At 37.6% G+C, this 21,030-nt stretch overlaps 1 protein-coding gene across 1 annotated transcript; it reads right to left on the bottom strand.

Annotated features, from left to right (window-relative positions):
- Nucleotides 1-9,930: 9,930 nt before the first annotated feature.
- Nucleotides 9,931-15,816, bottom strand: LOC107713297 (eosinophil peroxidase-like). Its single transcript, XM_016518758.1, has 15 exons — nucleotides 15,767-15,816; nucleotides 15,204-15,263; nucleotides 14,771-14,861; nucleotides 14,503-14,678; nucleotides 14,271-14,403; nucleotides 14,056-14,185; nucleotides 13,746-13,952; nucleotides 13,295-13,652; nucleotides 12,782-12,942; nucleotides 12,435-12,693; nucleotides 12,166-12,336; nucleotides 11,773-12,010; nucleotides 11,310-11,506; nucleotides 10,593-10,646; nucleotides 9,931-10,497 (listed from the first exon to the last, which is right to left on the bottom strand). The coding sequence occupies exons 2-15, from the start codon at nucleotides 15,259-15,261 to the stop codon at nucleotides 10,061-10,063; spliced, it is 2,670 nt and encodes an 889-aa protein (XP_016374244.1). The 5' UTR covers nucleotides 15,262-15,263; nucleotides 15,767-15,816; the 3' UTR covers nucleotides 9,931-10,060.
- Between the last annotated feature and the right edge of the window lie 5,214 nt (nucleotides 15,817-21,030).

Raw genomic sequence — 21,030 nt, 5'->3', positions numbered from 1 at the left:
AGAAAGTTATTTAAAGCAGCTTAAACTAGCCTGACCACCTGCCAAGTGACAAAAACCCTTCGAAAAACCATCAGACCACCCTGAGCAGCAAACTACCTTAGTCGTTTTTATTTCCTGCAAGGATGCCATTATTGTAAACTAACAGTTTCAATTAAATTAAACACATGTAATTATGCAATTAAAATACAAGGGGAGGATCCGATGGCGTCTTGCTCTTTTTTTTACTTTAGAATTTTTCATATATCTTGAGTGGTATAGTTTAACCAATACATGGTGGATAGATTATGCATTTTGCGAGTGGATGTGATGCAAATCATTTTAACCCATAGTAATTATGCAACGTAATTATCAAAGATATAATTAATAGTAATTTTTATTCATTTACTTGGGAAGTTGCCAACTTATGAGCAACACATTTTTGTACACGATAAAAGCTCCTTGTGGTTTATCGGTTTGTCCGATTTGAGCATCAATAAACAATGCAAAACACTGGCATTTTGGAGTTTCTGCTAGTGATTTCTATGGAGAGAAAAATCACTTCCTGCCCTCCAGCTGCATTTCGCGCGTCATCAGAATCACGTGATTGCAAACAACCTATTGCTTTTATAAAATAATTACCATCTAAAAATAAATAATAAAAATATTTTTAAAACGTTAAAATGTTTAATTAATTTCAAAAATTTATTCATAATATTAATATTAATTCAAAATATATAGTTTTATTTTATTTTGAACAAACTGATTTTAGCTATAAAATGTAGTGTCTGACATTCAAACTAAACTGCGCAGTTATATACGGAAGTGAATAGGTGATTCATGTCACAGCTGGAATGCTGCATCGACCAATCAGCATCCAGGAAACTGTCTGCAGCATGTTATGTGTAAAAACCATGCCATGTTCTCCAGTTGTGTCATGATAAATCAGTGAAGTGTTAAGAACTGTATCAGTTAAACGTTGAAAGTACAAATGATTTGCAATGGTCACTTTGTCGCATCCAGTGTGGACAGCCTCAAGCTGTTGGCTTACCTCTGGCCTTTTTTTCATAATTTATTTGTTTAATTTTTTTGGCTAGTAGAAATTATGAATGGCCGGTAACTTAAAAATGTAGTAGCCAAATTGGCTGGTGAGTGAAAAAGTTAATTTCAAACCCTGCCCACACAGACTTTAGACTCAAAATGGGCCTTATGAACTACATGACCTCCCTGAACCATCTACAGTAATGCTGAAACGTGCCAGTGGGGCTAATTTTGCACAAAAATGGACGTCTGCCCAAACCTCCTTGGAGGTATGTGAGTCTCAGGTGAACTTTTTTAACAATGTGAAAACGTTGCAGTTGGCTCAAGAGTAGTAGGCTATGAAAAGAATAAAATGAAATACATTGCAACAACAAATAAAACCGTAAATGCCTATCCTGCTCCACGATCTGCTGGCGCATTCAAAGAGATAAATAAAAGTGTTTTTCTTCACAAGGACTCAGATGGGGTATTCAGAGAATGAAGCGCAGGCTCCGAATATCTGCTCATATTCCAAAGGCCAAGTTCAAACGTTTTAATAAAGTATTGCATTCCACTGTAGCTGTCTGACATGCCAATTGCAGTCGGTCTGTGCGGAAGAAAAATAGAAAACACTTTGTGCTCGTCGTCTTGAGAGCCACATGAACAGAACCAGCTGTACTGGGTCACTGTTGTTTTTCGTACATCACCCGGTACGTTCAGCACCCGGGCTTCCCTCTTCTCTTCTCTGGCAGCGGTCGCTCCTGCATTCCTCAGACTGTAGAACCACATATGAAAGTAATTAACCTAGTTCCTCTGTCCACGTTGCTTGCTTTCTCTTCAGTTGATAGGTAATGCAGTAAAAGTCGTCTGCTGAAAACACAGATGGCCTAAAAGTGGTAGTCAAAAGGAAATGAGGCAAAGCTGCGATGAATAATCAGTTAGGCACAGAATTGGAAGGCGTCGGTGCGGTCAGTTTCGCAGACAAAAATATCCAGTTGCCCATTATCAATATTAAAGTGACGCATAAAGAACTGCTCACACAGAAGTCACTTTCTGTTGGTCAACGCGGCGAAATCTTGAACAGGAACGAAATCTGCATGGTGACCGTGAACCCAGTAGTGCAGATTCCGTTTGAAATTGACTGGATTTTGCCGGCAAGCAACGAATGTGACTTACACAAGCAACATAAAAACATTCGCTAATCGCTTTCCTGAACTTCAGAGGAAAAGGGGAGACCTTATTGTAGTAATACGACAATGTTGTTTTGTGTTCCCAGAATGTTCTAGGAATGTTATAGTTACCGAACCCAATACTAACGTTTGTAGAATGTTCTGTATTTGGAAAGTAGCGCTTAAATGGACTTCATGAACTCACTAACTTACGAAAAAAAATCCCAATAGGGTGTTATCACGACATGTCATCAATAAAATATAGAAGTCGGCCATATTGGTGGCACTGAACATAAACAATGCCACTGAACCAAACGGAACTCGTGTATGGGCTTGGCGAAAAAATGAAGTAGTTCACTATAGCTGCATTTCCATTACAGATTTGTGCAAAAATTGTGTGATATTTTATAAATGTCGATAAAAAACTATTGGGAAATGACGGCGTTTCCATGAACCGATGTTATGCGACTAAATGTAATTTTTTTCCTCTCACGATAAGTCATGGTGATGGATGTTGGTAGGTTTACTATATCACAACCATCACACTAGCCATTATTTTTAATCGAAGGAGACGTTGATGTGTATCTTTAACGAAGCAGCGTGGAGAGCCACTTTTGGGATGCTTCTGAAACGTACCACGGCCCAGCTGCTACAAACACAAGCATTGACTAAAGTGGACGCAATCAGCTCCAGTGGCCGTGTTGGAGCTGTAATGCTCCGCAGACGTGTGCAGTGTAAATAAGGAGTTATCCAAGAATTAATGGCCAGGAAGCCCCTTATACTTGAAAGCAGCCACGTATGAGGTGTTTATTGGAGGTTATAGTACATTAAAGAATGATCATGTGACTTTTACGTATGCCAGGTGACCTGTAAATGCGACAAAACTTTTTCCATTGCAATTTTGCTAAATATTCCTTTTTCGAATTGCCTGAAAAATCCCCTCATGCAAGCGTAATTTTTTTTAGATATATGGGAGTTTTTGCAAAATTAAGTGTTTCCAGTGGGCATATTTTCAATTTTCAATTTCAATTTGCGCAGCTTATGTCGGGATAAGAAACAGAAGGAAGAATTGTCGGGTCATCAGTCCACGACAAAGGAGCCAACTCGTACGGATCTTTACCACCTAACTTTAGTTTGTCACAATGTTGTGCCCTTTCCTGCTTTCTAAGTCCCTCTCTATATGATTTAGCAGCTTCCACACGTATTTTCTGTAGTTTAGACAATGTCTTCAATAGTACATTAGCAGTGCAATCCATGCTGTTGTTTACATCCGAGTATCTACAATATGGCCGCGCATCCGGGTAACTGACCAAACGGTGACGTATAAATGCAAATGCTGTATATCGGTTTTGTTTTGTTTTTATTTAATTTTTTTAAATATCTGACATTACACTGCCCATCAATTCATATAATAAAACCTTTTTAAACAACTTAAATTGTAAATTAACTGATATATCAAATCTATAACTTGGAGAAGTGTATCAAAATAGTAACTAGTAACTCGGAACAGCTCGTTTCAGATGATTTCCCCTGAAAAAACAGCAGGTTTCCATTACTCAGAGGCAAGCAGCGAAGCCTTAACTGGTATTGTGCACATCCACACAGGCCTACGTGGCACTCGGCATGAGTAGGCTGGATTGGGAGAGAATTCATTGAGAGTGAACAAGGGGAGGAGTCCTTCTCGCCTTTCGCAGAACACAAATAGTAACGTCTTTCCATATTGCCTTCTAAACATTTCTGTAATTCCCTTTGGGTCATTTTTGAGTTCCCTCATTATAAATCCCATGGAATGGGGGCTGTTTATGGGTAGGAGTAAACCTCAATGTTATCACTGGTGGTGACAAAAGAAGAATTCAAAGTAAGGCCAGACTTTGGCTAAACATTAGATTTCCACAGACATTCTTCTGAACATCAGTGGTTTTGTAGTCTGGCCTTGTTTGCATCTTTTTTTCTCATAATAGGGTGATATTGTAAGTTGTTTGATTGAAAGCAGCAGAAGAAAGAGAGTTTAGTCTGAATGGCTATTAATACAAATATAGACAATGGGGACAAAAATAATATTGTGAAAGTAGAATTAGCTAAATAATACAGACAATATATATACAAATATTTCCAAAGCAATATTAAAATGTATTGTCTAAAGAGATAAACGTCTCCTGATAAGGAACACATACATGCAGGCCCAATGTAAATATTCAAATACAACTGAAATGGATTTGTGTCTTTTAATGGGTATAGAATTATTAATTAATAACATGTGTACTTGTCATATGACCTCATCATGATGCATGTTCAATTCAGCAAACAACGATGAGTTGGAAATATTTTTAAACACAATTTTATGTAAAAATTTTGTAATTTATAGGAGTATGATGCAAAAAAAAATTTGCTGCTTTATAAACATCTCTTCCATCACACTAGAAAAGACATTTACATACTGTTTGCAGTATACATGCTATTCACTGCAGCAATAGTGAGAGTAATATAGTAGTATGCTGTTCCAAACACTGTCACTTTTCACTATAGTGTAGTCCTAGCGCCACCTGTTGGCAAAGTTCTGTAACTATCATCATCTAGCATCTTGTTCATGTTCACTTTTCAAATCACTGACTTTTAAAAACATTTTATGTTTGAAAATATCTACAATGTAAATATTCAAATACAACTGAAATGGATTTGTGTCTTTTAATGGGTATAGAATTATTAATTAATAAGATGTGTACTTGTCATATGACCTCATCATGATGCATGTTCAATTCAGCAAACAACGATGAGTTGGAAATATTTTTAAACACAATTTTATGTAAAAATTTTGTAATTTATAGGAGTATGATGCAAAAAAAAATTTGCTGCTTTATAAACATCTCTTCCATCACACTAGAAAAGACATTTACATACTGTTTGCAGTATACATGCTATTCACTGCAGCAATAGTGAGAGTAATATAGTAGTATGCTGTTCCAAACACTGTCACTTTTCACTATAGTGTAGTCCTAGCGCCACCTGTTGGCAAAGTTCTGTAACTATCATCATCTAGCATCTTGTTCATGTTCACTTTTCAAATCACTGACTTTTAAAAACATTTTATGTTTGAAAATATCTAATATCCCTTACTTTGTTCTTTACTTTTGTGAACTGAAATTAATTTCAATCAATTTAGTCTTCCTACATTATTTTAGGGATCCTGAATTTGGACAGCAGCATTCAGAAACACAAATTACAAAACAGATTACTTGCAAGACAAGTAAAATAATAAGGGATACAATAATGACTATCTATCTATCTATATATATAGACACAGTAGTGTATTGTGTTTTAATGCAACTGGGCCACATAAGTCATTTTTATGGGGTGGGAATAAATTATATTTGTGATACTAAAAAAATACAGTATCTAACCCTAAACATGTAGTTAATTTTAAAAGGATATTATTCTAATATGCTCTTAGGATAGATACATTAGTTATACTGATTCACTATAATAATGATATAAAAATCCAATGTAAAGGAAAATTCTTTAAAGAATAGGCCAGACCAGCGGTCACAGAAGAGATTAGAATAGTGGAATTTAACATCGAATCTAACGAGATAAAGTAGGTAGATAAAGAAAATGTTAAACTTATATGGTTTCTAGTTGGCTGAAAACGCCTGGAAAACTGATTTGTGGTCCAAGTTTGCTTTTATATTTATTATTTATTCATTTTTTATGTTGCGTAATAGTGGAGATCTTTTGTTAAAATTAAAACAGCGCCAATATGCGAATAAGTTTATTTCCATCAGATCAGAGCAAGTTTAAAACGCTTGCTCAAGAAAGATTGCACAGCCCTAAAAGACAAAGTGTATCTATCAATAAAAGCAGTAAAGCAGAGCTTTGAGACGCAGCATGTCAAGCAAAACAGAGGAGACAGATCTGTACAGTCAGTGTGCTTATATGACAAAAAACGCTGAAGATGTAATAAAATGTTCGTGCATCATTCAGTCAGAAGGCAACAAAAGTGCAGTGAACTACGGCGCTACACCGACCGCTTCCTCCTCCTCCTCTTCCTCCTCTTCCTCTTCTTTACAGAGTTTCAACAACTTTGCGTATCTCTTTCTGTCCTGCAGTCCAGGGAGATGATGTAATGTGATCTTATTAGACTGATTAAGTTCAGCATCTTGTCCCGCCAAAGTCAAGATCTCGGCCACAAGGAACTCCAGCACGGCTGTGAGAAACACCACCGCTTCCTCGTCGACTGCCCGCGGGAGCTTTCCGTCGCCGAATGCTTGCTGAAAGCGCTCGACGGGAAACACGAGACCAGCACGTGAAGACACATCCGTCATGGGCTTCGTCTTCGTCTTCGACTTCTTCTTCATAACCAGCGAAGCACGGTCTTTAACCAGAACACAAGTAGTGTAAATCATCTGGACGCGTTTTGTAGACTTGTTACTTCCACAAACAAATGTTCGTCTTTGGATCGGTCTCGATGTGCTGCCCTCCACAGGACCGGAATATAAAGTGCGTTCACGCCACATCGTAATTGCCATAATTAAGGCTTCTACTAATCGCTGCCCTGTTTTTTTTTTTTAAATAATGCTTTTATAACACTAGCATCTGCGTTGTGTCATTACCCTGGCATTAAATTACAATAAATAAATAAATAAACAAACAAACAAAAATTAATGCAATGATTTAAAAAAAATTCTATACAGCTCCTGAGAATGACTGTAGTTTTAACACCTTTCTCTCTTCTGACTGCCGTAATCCGTCTATATTTAATTTCTCCTGATTTAGAAAGTTGTGGAAACACAATAGAGCATTTTTCTTTTGCTGCTAGAGCAAATGAGAATGCAAAAAATAATATAGTCTTCTAGAAGTTTATTATGCTGCAGTTTAATTCAGGGATGCAATGAAATGAAAATTGTGGGCTGAAACCGAAAATCCTGGATGTAGCCTACTTGGCCGAACCAAAAAACAGGACATTCCCCTAATGTTGCCATTTGATTCCCATTTGGTTATTTTCTTTTATTATAACCTAAGAGTAACGTTCCCAGAACGTTCCCTGCTGGTTAGCCAGGAAAGTTTTCTTAATATAAATATGGTCCCTTTAAAACCAAAAAGGTGAAAAGTGTCCATAAATTTGTTTAGTTTGTAATCCTGAAACCAGAAGAGAATTAGCATTTGCCATTCGTTGTAAAATAACAGTATATGGGATTCATGAGCAAAATAAGGTCTGTGCTTAACGTACTTGACTGTAACATGTATGTCTACAATTTTAATTACACACAGTCTTATCTCAAATGTGAATTTTAAGCCATTATATTCCCACTTTGGTAACATTTTATAATAATTTTCAATAATAAATCATTAACAAACATTAGGCTATTATATAATGCTTAACAGATCATTAGTTAATATTGACATAGCTATGAGATAATGTGCTTGTTAATGTTTACTAATGTACTTAGTTTATTAAACATTACCTAATGATTAACAGATCATTATTTCATGTAAATTAAAATACTTACAAATGTCATTAAACTTTCAATTCATACGATCACGCACTTTAAAAAAAATCTACAAATGATTTTAACAGAAATTATACAACGATTACAAGCTTATGTGTTATTAAAAATAGCTTAATTAGTCATTTTAAGCTCTTTGCTATTCACTGAACTATTCATGTTATTATTCATTAACTCATAATCTCAGTCTGTAAAGGTCCTATATTTAGTCTCCATTTGTTGTGTAGTTTTCTACTATTTACACATCTTAACAAATCATTTATTAATAATTTGTTCATGTTTTTGCAATACCCATTCTAAAGTTGAAACTATTCATCATTTGTAAATGTTTATAAACGTTTACTAATCATTCAGTACCTTTATGGGCATTGGTCTTTTAGCTGCTGTAACAACGTTAGTGTAAAGGGTGGTTAGTCAAGTTTATGTAAATGCTTCTTAAAGACGTAACACACATTGCAAATTGGGTGCAAAACATGTTTTTATTGCCTCAACACGTATATTAGTATACTACATAATTAAACGGGGTATTCCTTGAATCATACATCAGCAGGAGAAAACAAATCCATTTTTCAAGAAAATACTTGTTCATTTATCAAAACAATGTAATATAAACAGATTGAACCGTGTTCCCTTAATCAAACTGACCCATCTACAAATCCTAACCTTACCCATATCACACACCAATAGCAACAAAAGTGTTGTACATTAACAAAGCTTTTAATTTGTAGATTTTCAAGAAGTGCATGACCTTAAGAATTAAACGTTTAATGAGATTTGTAAGCATTGTAATTGACATCAATTATCTGTTGATCATTAGGTAAAGTTTAATAAGTTTAGTAAACATTAACAAGCACATTATCTCATGTTTCTAGCTATATGAATATATATTAACATAAGAAATCACAACAGCTTGTGGGTAGTGTGGTTATGTCCACAACTTGCTATCCTCATGATGTTGCTACAACCCTTTTCAGTTAATGTTGTAAGTGAGAATGTTTTCTGTGGTGCTACATGGTTAACATTTGTGAAGAAATGCTTCCCCATGCTATTCCTGTCACACGAAATCAAGCCAGGTTAGCAGAGACCTGCATGCTGGAGGAGCTGATGCTGCAGCTGCTGACACGTTCCACTGCAGTAACAAGCATACTGATTTACAACATAACCACTGAGAGTTATTTGTCTTTATTGATATGTTTTGTGTTGACAAGTCACAACTTTAATTTGGACCTTTTATGTATTAAATATTATCCCTTTTGGTTGTGTATTCATACTCACGATTTAGGAAGTAGAACAAGGCCAATAATGAATTGATGATTCAGAAAATTCATTCATTTATTTCACTTTGCTAAAAGCATACACAAAAATAACTGTCAAACCATGGACTACAGAATATTTTGTTGCAATCTAACAACAAAACCAAAAACAACAAATATCAACATACAGTACATAAAAGAAATAACAATGATCAGTTACATCCATGTTCCTAAATGAAGAATTGAGCTTTAAACAATTCAAAATTCAAAGACTAAGTATAACTGAATCCTTAGTTTTGCATAGCTAACAAACACCACCAACAACAGAAAAGGACTCCTACTTAAAAGATACAGTAACAATCAATTTTTTAAAAGACTATGGAAACATAGCAGATTTATTATTTGCATTTTATAGGCTTTTTTTTTTTTAGCTATTCCTATCACCAGGATATGTGCATTTGTATGCAACTGCATTTATAATATTAAAAACAACAACTATATAAAAGGAAAATAATAATGCATTATAAATTTGTCTTTATTGATATGTTTTGTGTTGACAAGTCACAACTTTAATTTGGACCTTTTATGTATTAAATATTATCCCTTTTGGTTGTGTATTCATACTCACGATTTAGGAAGTAGAACAAGGCCAATAATGAATTGATGATTCAGAAAATTCATTCATTTATTTCACTTTGCTAAAAGCATACACAAAAATAACTGTCAAACCATGGACTACAGAATATTTTGTTGCAATCTAACAACAAAACCAAAAACAACAAATATCAACATACAGTACATAAAAGAAATAACAATGATCAGTTACATCCATGTTCCTAAATGAAGAATTGAGCTTTAAACAATTCAAAATTCAAAGACTAAGTATAACTGAATCCTTAGTTTTGCATAGCTAACAAACACCACCAACAACAGAAAAGGACTCCTACTTAAAAGATACAGTAACAATCAATTTTTTAAAAGACTATGGAAACATAGCAGATTTATTATTTGCATTTTATAGGCTTTTTTTTTTTAGCTATTCCTATCACCAGGATATGTGCATTTGTATGCAACTGCATTTATAATATTAAAAACAACAGCTATATAAAAGGAAAATAATAATGCATTATAAACAATAGTCTCAAACAGGGAAAAGAATATGGCCGGAGAAATAGCTGGATCTGCCTATACCATTAGCACCCCGAGAAGCCTCTATCCACACAGAGTCTCCTCTCTGCAGGTTCAGAACCACGCTCCCTTCAGCTAATGATCGTGTATTAAGGATAATTGTTTCAGCAGTTAGCTGTACAGCATCATTTTTCTTTAAGGTGACAGTACCCAAAGTCCGAGTTCCTAGGCATGAGAACTGGAACTCATATACACCAGGTATCTGGCAGACGAACTGTCCGGATGTTTGATTATAATGGTTCTGTCCATTGTAAAGGACCTGATTGAACACAACAACCTTAGCAGTGACAGGAAGGATGGTGCCAACAGAAGCAAAAAAGGCAGACTGTTGTCCTGTGGTATTAATGGGAGGTCCTGGAGGTCCAGGGGGACCTGCTACACCTTGTGGACCTGGAAAAATTAAATATTAGAATAAATGATAAACAATCTTTAAGTGATATTTTAAGTAATGTTTGGAGGGCATGTTTTATATATGACTGGCTTACCAGGTTGCCCTGGGGGTCCTCTGGGTCCAGGAGGTCCTTGGAAGGACTCTGTATCTGAGAGGTAATGAATAGATGTTATATGCTTGTACTATAAGCTTAACTGTTTGCAATCACATATTTAAATGTAAAAGATTCCCCAAACCTAAGCAAATCCCCTTGAAGCAAGCAAATGCAGAAAGAAGGGCTAGACAGCTTACAAAGGTTTGGTGCAGTTCAGGTGCAGTCATGAAATATTGCTTGATATTTGTGACATTTAAATGTATTAATATATGTCACTGCGCCAATCCAGTGTACAGCAAAGAAGACCAAAGAAGATACTCAAGCTTTGTCCGGTTTACAGATTTTGCAGTGAATTGATTGTCATTTTAAACTCAATTATAGGTCATATGCAAAACAAAATCACTTGCTCTTTTTGCTTGCATTTAGGAGAAAAACACTTGTCTAACCTCATTTCCAATGTCTGAATTGTGGATGCCACTGTTATCTGAAAGGTCAAACACTGAATTACAGCTTAACCAAATTATGGTGACCATGCGAACAGATTGTTAATTTTTTTTCAATACCTGATATGTGCCTATACAACCCAAAATTAGGTACTCTACAAGCACATATAAAGGTAGTAAGAAATTTTGGCAGAAATTTGCAGTCAAAGAAAGAAGACTTATGTATGACTATGTTGCACATGCATTTAAGAACTTATTTGCTCTGGTGTCTTACTGGTTTCAATCCAAGGGGTGAGATCAAAGGCTGGGATATCCCCACAGTTAACAAAACTGGCAGGACTGGTGAAGCGGAAAGGATCGTAGGGAACTCTGCGGATTCCGGTGTTGTCACAGATGATGCGTGCTAGCGAAACAGAGGCCAGTGATGCCTTTTGTCTGGTGGTGAACACTCCATAGTTCTCAAACCATAACCTTAACACAATGTGACACTTGACATTAACACCTTTCAAACACATACTAGTCTCATATACTAAACCAGAGGTGTCCAATCCTGCTCCTGCAGTATCCTATAGAGGTTAGTTCCAACCTGCCCCAACACACATGCCTGGAAGTTTCCTGAAGACCTTGATTAGCTGGTTCAGGTGTGTTTAATTAGGGTTGGAGCTGAACACTGCAGGTTAGTGGCCCTCCAGTAGAAGGCTTGGACACCCCTGGACTAAATACACAGAGATATTTACCTGTCCCCCTGGCGGATGTGTTGGAACTGTGTAGAGATGAGGCAGGCAAAAAGAGGACCAACACGACCACCAGGAACAAAAGGCTCTGCGACGCCTCCCAACCAAATGTCAATGTTCTCAGGGGTGCCATAAAGCTCAATCAACCTGCGAGCCAATTCAGTGTTGTTCATTACCACACCCAATTCTTGCTCATTTTGAGGGGCGGAGAGTCCACAGAACCGACGCCATGCATTATAGCCTTAAAAGGAACAACAGATGGATACTCAGTAAGTCATCTCTGAAAAACACATGAAGTGATATTGCAGCATTAAGTCGGGTTGGCTTCACATGATTGGAATTAAAGTGTTCTGAGGCTTGGTGTGCATGTGTTGTGTATGAGTCCAGAATATTTACCTGGTATACCATGGTCACGGCTTCTTTGCATGTTGAGGGCGGCCAAGTCCAAAGCAATGTGGGATGTAAAGGCAAACAGCCTCTCTCTAAGAGCATCCACCAACATGTGGTCCTGTGTATTCAGTTTTGCTGGCCGACCAATCAGTCCACGAAGCAGAGGATCAATGCCCCCTAAGCAAAACGTAAAGCAGAAGTAAAATAAGATAGAGAAAAAGTTGTGGCAGATTTAGGATTCAAAAGGTATGCTGCAACAAGCCATACAAACTCACCCTCAAAGATCACTCTCCAAGGAGAAAAGAAGGCCTCGTAAAGGGGCACACTTGGAAATTGAGGATGGTTCTGGTAATTTTCATCAAGACGAAATATGATGGGTTGGATGGCCAGGTGGGCAAAACGGAAAGCTGCAGTGGCAAAGACGTTCGCAATGGTAGGGTCCACATTCTCATCGTAACCTGGATATAGTCCGAGATGTCTATTGTAAGCATCAGGGCCGACGATATGTGGCAAGTATTCCTTAATCACCAAGATCTAAAAGAGAAAGGAAAGGTTGATCATGCATGTTGTACTCCACATGTAACTGCTTGTGCTTGATGTGCTTTCAATTAGGTATCTTTACCTGGTTGTAGGCACCCACAATTTTTCTTGCCTCTTGATAGAGGGTTTCGCTACTCCAGGTAGGGTTGAGCACACGGAGGGCACGAGCCAATCTATTGTGCTCCCTCATGAAAAGTGTGTGTATTGAGGTGAGCGCAGTGTTCTCATCAACACGACCATCCCCTACACACATTGAGAGTTCATTAGCATTTGCAAACATGGAGTTGTGCAAATAATAGGCATACACCATACATTTTAGATCAGGGATCTCCAACCCTGCTCCTGGAGAGCTACCGTCCTGTACTGTAGATTTCAGTTCCAACCCTAGTCCTACACACCTGACTGTAATTATCAAGTAGCCCTGAACACCTTGATTAGCCGGTTCAGTTGTGTTTGATCGGGATTGGAGCTGAAATCTGCAGAACGGTGGCTCTCCAGGAGCAGGGTTGGAGACCCCTGTTTTAGATGTTTGATTTAATATATTACAACTAGAAATATGCCTGATAATTGCATTATGAAGGCACAAGTTACTGACCTGCAATAAAGCAAGGCACCTCTGTTAAGGTTGTGTCATTAAGGGTTTTCTGACGTGTGGCACACATTTTGCTTTTTAAATTGCTAAAGGGCAGGTGCTCTCGTCCATTGTCAAGGAACTGATCATTGACACGTAGAAGACCACCATCATTGGTCAGATCTCGAAGTTCCTTTGCTAGCCCATCCTCGGACCCGTAAACCTGTCCAGCATCTAGGAAAGCTGTTAGAGCATTGATCTGTTCCCGAACTTTGGGGTTCCCACCAAACATATAGGCAGTGTTCCCGGAACCACAGGCAGGTGACGAGCGGAAGACAGGGAGACAGGTGTCAGGACTCAGGCGTCGATCTCCTGGAGGGGCCTGTGTTTACACATGAAATATAACGTTAAAAACTGTTATTATATGAAAATGAGAGTAGGACAATCCTTGAGAGAGGGACAATCCTTGACTGACCGGAATTGGGAAGCAGGGTTCAGAGCGCTCACAGCTCTCATCACAGTTGAGGCCACTGCTGAAGGATCTAATGCTTGGTGAGAAGGGCGTTAAAGTCAGATCATGGTCAACCCATTGCCCAAAGATGGTGAGCATGAAAGTAAATTCACGGTCACTCTCTATGTCAGCATCTGCAGTGCTTAGAATACGATTTGAAACCAATCTGACCTGCAATCAATGAGAAAGACAGAATACAGACATTGTTAATTGATTGGTGGCCTCATTGATTGTCAAGTAAACTTCATTAAACTATTCATAATCTCCATCATACCAGGGGCAGCGTTGCACCATTGTGCAATCTGTTGGGATCCCACCCTTTGGGCAGGGAGATGCCATCTTCATAGTGAGCAGGCAACCAGCGGGCAAAAGCGGTGTTGGATGCACCAAGGAGTGGGTTCCTCCTGGGAATTATAAATTTAGTTGTTTAGCTTGACAAATAGTGAGTCTTTGAAAAAGACTGCCCAGTATAAGAAGGGAAAGACTGACCGGTTGTTGCAGACATTGGTGATAGTTCGATATTTGTTTATGAGGGGTGTGGTCCTGCAAGATGGGGGCCGGGTTTGAGCTGTACAGCCTGTCAGGCGTTCAATGGTGTTCAGCTCGTCTAGAGTCAGCAGGTCTAGGAGAAAACACATATTGACAGTCTTGAGCATAAAACATCAGACAGTGATAGAGCTGATCTGAGCTTTGCAAGATTTGCAACTGGTTGTTATCATACTTGTAGCATTGATGGACCTCTTGTGTACATGATGGGCTTTCTCACTGATCAGCCTGAGTGTCTGCACCATGTAGTCTGCGGCTCTCACGGCCTCTCGTGTCTTTCGAGCTGGCTGTTTCAGTAGACGTAGCTTGTCGGAAGGCTTGATGACATCTCTGCGCACCCTTGCTAAACTCCTGGAAGTGGGGAGATTTATAAAAATAAATAGATCAATGACTGGGATGACAGAACAGCAATATTGGGCAACATTCTTAGAAATGTTACTCACTCATCTCGAGAATACTTGTAAGCAGCATCAACAATTTTCTTTGCCTCCTCAATTGAATCTAGAATGAAACGTCTCCCAGGACTCTCTTCTTCTGCTAAAAAAAAAGAAAACCGTATTACATCATGAGCTAGAAAGGCTAATATTTACTAATTCTAGTGAAGCCTGTAACTTCCCTCAGTCTAAGACATTTATGCCTTGTATTAATTTGTTTTATTTAGCGTTTTATTTTCTTGATTAACAAAAAAGTGAAACTAGATCACCCAAGATGGATGTTACACCAGATGAACAGCTTAAATGACTGAAAGCGCAAGACTGAATTTCTTGCACCAGAAAAAAAACAAAAAACTTTTACATGTGTTTTGATGTTATCAATCCTTTATTGTTAATCATTAGCAGTTTAATTTTCAATTGCATGATCAATTGGTAAACTTACCACCCAATGAAAGGGCACAACAGCATCCCACCACAAAAAGAAAAGTGTGAAGATTCATCTCTGAAACACATATTGAGACATTTAGAGTGAGCACATAAAAGACAATATGGTCATGACAAATTGTACAGTTTTATGCATTTCAACAATTTTTGAAGGTAAATTACTCTACACTAAAGTAATATATATATATATATATATATATATGATGAAATAATCAATCAATTTTAAAATAAATAAAAATAATGAACTTTTTAAATAAAATGACTGCAGTATAAAATAACATTGTTATCTAACTTAGCAGTTTTTAAACAAACCTATTTTACATTTTAAGGGGCACAGAAAAAACAATACAAATATAATTTATTCTAAAACGATCTGAACAAATTTTACAATAAAAAACAACAGTTTGAGTGAGAGGTGTCTGTTAAATTAGCAATTCATTATTACTTTAAATACATTCTTTGCATTTTCAATCAGAATCACAGTTTAACGATTAGTGTAATTAAACTTGTAGAAGAAAAAAAAGCCATTTAAAGAGATGTTTCAGACATTGCATTTCTCACCTGAGTAACAGGTCTCTGTCTCTCTGTTTCTGGACTCAAGGCTCTGAGTGTGTTGTACTGAGTGATGGAGTGGACGGCTTTTAAACCATCCCTCATCCTCACTCTGTTAAGCATCACTGGTGGAGTCTCAGGTGGGGCAACACATTTACTTCCTTCTTCCTTTTCACAAGTGCACTTACTATATGTGTTATTTGTTTTATTGATTTATTTTAGGTGACAGTCTGACACTTATCTACTTCTCGTTACTGTACATTACAGGAATGCAAGGACAATAGATTTGTCATAATTTATTCACCCTAATGTCATTCCAAAACTGTATGTTTTTCTTTCTTCTGTGGAACATAATAGAAGATATTTTGAGAAATGTCTCAGTGATTACAGTTGAGGACAATGGGCTCCCACGTTGTTTGGTTCCCAATGTTCTTCAAAATATCTTCTTTTGTGATCAGCAGAAGAAAGAAATACAGGTTATACAGGTTTGAAACAACATGAGGGTAAATTATGAGAGAATTCTTTTATTTTTGAGTGAACTGTTTAATACCTCATAGCACTGCATATATTGCAGTATGTCATATTATAACCTGTATAATTCATATTATATAATTAAATGTTTTAAAATAAATAAAATTAAATAAACAAATTAAATGAATGTTGGTATGATGGCTGACAAAGCATGATATAAAAAAAATTTGAAATGGTATCTATAAATATATATGTGATATTCAAGTTCATAAAATTCACCATGAGATAAAATGTTTGAAAACATGATTGTCCTGTGTTTGACTAGTCAAAAGTGTGGACACACTGACTCATACTGGCTCATTCTTTATTACAACTATTTTCCACATTTTAAAATAATGGTCATTCAAAAAAAAAAAAGAAACATTAAATGGAAGAATGGGAATTATGCAGTGACCAAATGCTAAACATATCAAAACTATTTTATATTCTATCTGCATTTAGATTTCAGCTCTGGACATTCTCTCAAACAATAAAACAATATTTATAAAAAAAGTATTAGTTGTATTAAAAAATTCATAATTATTCATACACACAATTTATATGGTCCACAAAGCTAATTCAAACATTAAGGCAAGACTTTTAAAGAAAATGTATTTAAGACAATGATTAACAAATTCGATTGCAAGTGTCAAAACTTTTGACTGGTATTGTGTATTACTATAATGATCTTTTATTTTTCAGACATTTCGGAAATCAATAAATGTCACTTGAGAGACAGCCAAACAATAGATGAAAAAGTTTAACAGCCTAGTGACCTAGAATCTCTGACTAAGATGCCGGTAAACTCTCATCGAAACATTTCCTTCTCTAACTCTATTTATCAGTGTCGGGACTGTAGTTTTTTTTTATTTTTTATGACTGCACCCCATCATAGAGTTTATGTCATCAAAGCACAACAAATTCAGTCTGATTATGTAGTTTTTTAAAGCATTCCTATATACTTCCCTGACTGCAGAACATTTCACAGAATACATGCTTGCACACACAAGGGCTTTACTAGTAACAAGACATTTAATGTACACCTTAAACCTATAGTCTTCATTTATCAAATTATGATTATTATCAGTTGTGTTATCAAGGTGTTTGTTCCCTTTCAAGGGAACTTCGAACTGCGTCCTCTAGGGGTCGCTATGGGGAACGCCTCGTCGTGACCCGTGTCTGAAGCATACATTGAAAAAACACCAACAACACGTTGGCCGGCGACAGCCATGATGTCACTACCGGTGCGACTATAGTATAAATAGGCGCCGGGAGAACACATCATCCTCTTCTTCGTCTTCACTGACTGTTTTGTTTGAAGCGTGCATTTCCGTGGTAAGAGCGATCTTTATTCGTATCATTATGGTGAGCACTAGCAAAGCGTTTAGAGGATGTGTGCATCCATGTCGTCATTATTTGACACCCGATGACACACATGATCTATGCGTTGTTTGTTTGTGCCAGTAGTGACGGAGAGACATCTGTGGGTGAACCTGGCAGATATCGGGAAGAAAGAGAGGGGCTTTCTTCTCGATTCTCCGGTTTCGCCTTCCGAACTTTTTGGTACCTCCGTTGAGAGGGTGATCAAGAAGGTCAGGGAGGTGAAGGTGCGCTCAGCGGCCTTCAAATCCTTAATTCCACGAAGGTCCAGGTCTGAGCCCGAACAACCCAGGGGTCCTGGCCTTGTGTGTGGAGTGAAGTGAGTGAAGTGTTTACTTCACTCGTCGATATTGTGTCCAGCCGGTATGATAACCTGGTTTCGGCTTCATACTTCCTGGATTATGCGGCCAGGTCACAGGCTTCTGCGGGAGCCTTCTTGGTCATCAGGCCCCCGGGCACAGCACTGCAAAAATCTCCTGGTCGTCCGGGCTGGGCTTATGCTTTCAGGCTGCCCTGTCTGGTACACTGTATCTAGGTCGCCCTGAGGGGCTTCCTGGTCACCAGGATATCCCCTCTTGCTGAGGCATCGAGCGGGAAGTATAGGTGGCATTTGCGAGAACCTTCTTGTGTAATGCTGTCTCAGGCAGTGTTCCCCTCACCTTAGAGGGTTGTATTTGAGCTTGCCTCTCCCATTTGGCTCAGTACTTCCGGGTATCTGTGAACCGATGCTTGGGAAACTCTTAAATCCATGCTATGGTAAGTGCACCCGCTAAACTTTGTGCACATTCTGAAATCCACATGGTGGTGAGTGTGCACGCTGAACACTTTGTGCACTCTCTAAAATCCACATAGTGGTAAGTGGGCACGCTGAGCACTTTGCGCACTTTCTAAAATCCACATAGTGGTAAGTGTGCACGTTATACTTTGCGCACTTTTCTGAAATCCTGTATGGTAAGGGTTACGCGTTTTTAGCCTCCTTGCCATGCTTCGGACACAAGCTTCAGATGAAGAAGAGGATGATGTGTTCTCCCGGCATCTATTTATACTATAGTCGCACCGGTAGTGACGTCATGGCTGTCGCCGGCCAACGTGTTGTTGGTGTTTTTTCAATGTATGCTTCAGACACGGGTCACGACGAGGTGTTCCCCATAACGACCCCTAGAGGACGCAGTGTCTCGTTCCCTACTCAGGGAACCATGGTTACATACGTAACCTGAGACGTTTTTTAGTCCAATGCCTTACTTTTTATTGGGCACAAAGTCTGTGTGTTTTTCACTTATCTTTTCATTTATGTTTTATGTACTTCTATAATACTCTTTCATGATTGGAGTCATATCAAGTTCAGTTTCAAGTTGTTTTAATTGCATGTTTTACCACCGAAAATTAAAAGCCAAGAGATTTGAAAAATGATTCATGACTGACTGATTTTTTGGTCAAATTAATTTTCCCATAAAGATATGTTGAAAATATTTACAGGATGTTTCTTCATTTTGTGAAGGCAAACCTCAAGATAAAGTTTTCAACATTACTATTAGATGAACAACCAACTGTCATGAAATCGCTCTAATCTAAGGCTCTCAAGTGTTGTGATTACAAGAACTTTTTAATTTATTGCTCAAGGTAAATGAAAGTATATGAACAAAAAGCTTGAGGATCATATTTTACTAATGGAAATTTGTTCACTAATGATGTCAAACTACTGTGTCACATTGTAGCACTAATACAAATGAAAGTGATTAAATAGACTTTTAGATATTCTGTCATCACTTTCTCATGAAGAACACAGTTCTTCTCTTCAGAATGTGCAAGCTGCTCTTCCCCATGACGTGAGTAAATGATGGCCACAGCTGTCAATAAAGATTTGGAACAGCACGAGGATGAGTGAATGACAGAGTTTTCATTTTTGAGTGAATTATTCCTTTAACCGAAGTGAGCAATCTATATTCGACTTGGTTCGAACCTTATGACAGAGTTTATTTGTCACAAGCATATACTGTATGAACATGCCACAGTGCCACACTTTCCTTTCACAAAGAAATGATCAATATATTAAATTATTTAATGTATATTGAAAACATACTGAATAAAATAGTGTTGATATATAACAATACATGAGGAATTGTTGCTTTTCATATATTGAAAAATATGTGACAATACTTCTATATCATGCTGGATGCAATTTTATATAAAAAAAATACATGTAATAAAATATGGTACTATGTTTTGAATTACTGAAATAAATGAACTTTTCTACGACATTCTAATTTATTGAGATGCACCTGTATATTTGAATATATATGTGCAAAATATGTACACAATCATGAGGAAAATATATATGATATATATCCATACATTTGTATTTATAATAGGGCTGCACGATATTGGAAAAACACTCACATTGTGATATTTTTTTTTTCTGCGATATAGGCTATATTGCGATATGAAAAAAAAAACCCAGATGACTTCAATAGCTCTATTTGTTTGTTTTGATGTTTGATTAACATTCATAACACAGAAAGCCTCAGGAACATTAAACTGCTGTGAACCAATATACTGTTACACATCCACTTTCTTTCTCAAATGTTTCCCTTCACCTAAGCCATAAGCAACTGCGTTTGCAAGGATACTTGCAGAGCACAGTATTTCAGGCACAAATAGACGCAGAAGTGAACAGAATTCAGTGTTCACGTGCATCTGCGTGGCTCACACTGTGTCTACGCTGGACGCGAGCGGCGCGGTGCGACGCGACAAAATACAATAGAAGCCATTATAATCAGTGATGCTGTGTGACTGACTACACTGGATGCGGCGCGACACGACAAATCCCCGACAGTAAACTGATGCCGCGTTCTCTTTATGACGTACTGACAACAAAGTTCAAATGATTTGCACAGGTCGCTTTGTCGCGTCCAGTGTAGACAGACTTTGGGGCCGTCCACATGTCGCGCCTAAAAACGCGTGGAGTTTCGTGGCGTCTGCGGTTGCTAAGCGGCCGTGACCTGCGCTCTCAGCGACGATGCGGAAGTTTCAACAAAGGATAAATGGATTTCCATCACTGAAAATCCCTTGCAGTAGCTCTGCTACTAAATTTAATTTAAATGGGTATCTCTGTACAGCTGTCGAGTCCGGTGTAGACACTGTGTCTGTGTGTGAGAAAAATAAAACAATCAGTATAAATATAACGATCAGTATACTAAACATCGCACATCCTGCGATGTGACTATCGCGGATGCGCACATCGTGATATCGATGCTGAAACGATATATCGTGCAGCCCTAATATATAGTAGGCCTACATATAGTACATCAATCAGTTAAATTATACATGTCAAATTTTATTTTCCACCTACCATGTTGCCTTTAAGAAGACTTTAACAAAATTTT

Source organism: Sinocyclocheilus rhinocerous, unplaced genomic scaffold, assembly GCF_001515625.1.
Source record: "Sinocyclocheilus rhinocerous isolate Xijiao unplaced genomic scaffold, SAMN03320098_v1.1 scaffold688, whole genome shotgun sequence".
Lineage (NCBI taxonomy): Eukaryota > Metazoa > Chordata > Actinopteri > Cypriniformes > Cyprinidae > Sinocyclocheilus > Sinocyclocheilus rhinocerous.
The sequence above is the reverse complement of the archived record's forward strand: the minus strand, read 5'-3'. Positions and strand labels throughout refer to the sequence as shown.

Coding starts and splice junctions, on each gene's coding strand:
- LOC107713297 (XM_016518758.1), bottom strand. CDS start 15,261: ATGAATCTTCACACTTTTCTTTTTGTGGTGGGATGCTGTTGTGCCCTT. Junction 12,011..12,165: donor CCGTGACCATGGTATACCAG/GTAAATATTCTG, acceptor GTTCCTTTTAAG/GCTATAATGCATGGCGTCGG. Junction 10,498..10,592: donor AGGACCCCCAGGGCAACCTG/GTAAGCCAGTCA, acceptor TAATTTTTCCAG/GTCCACAAGGTGTAGCAGGT.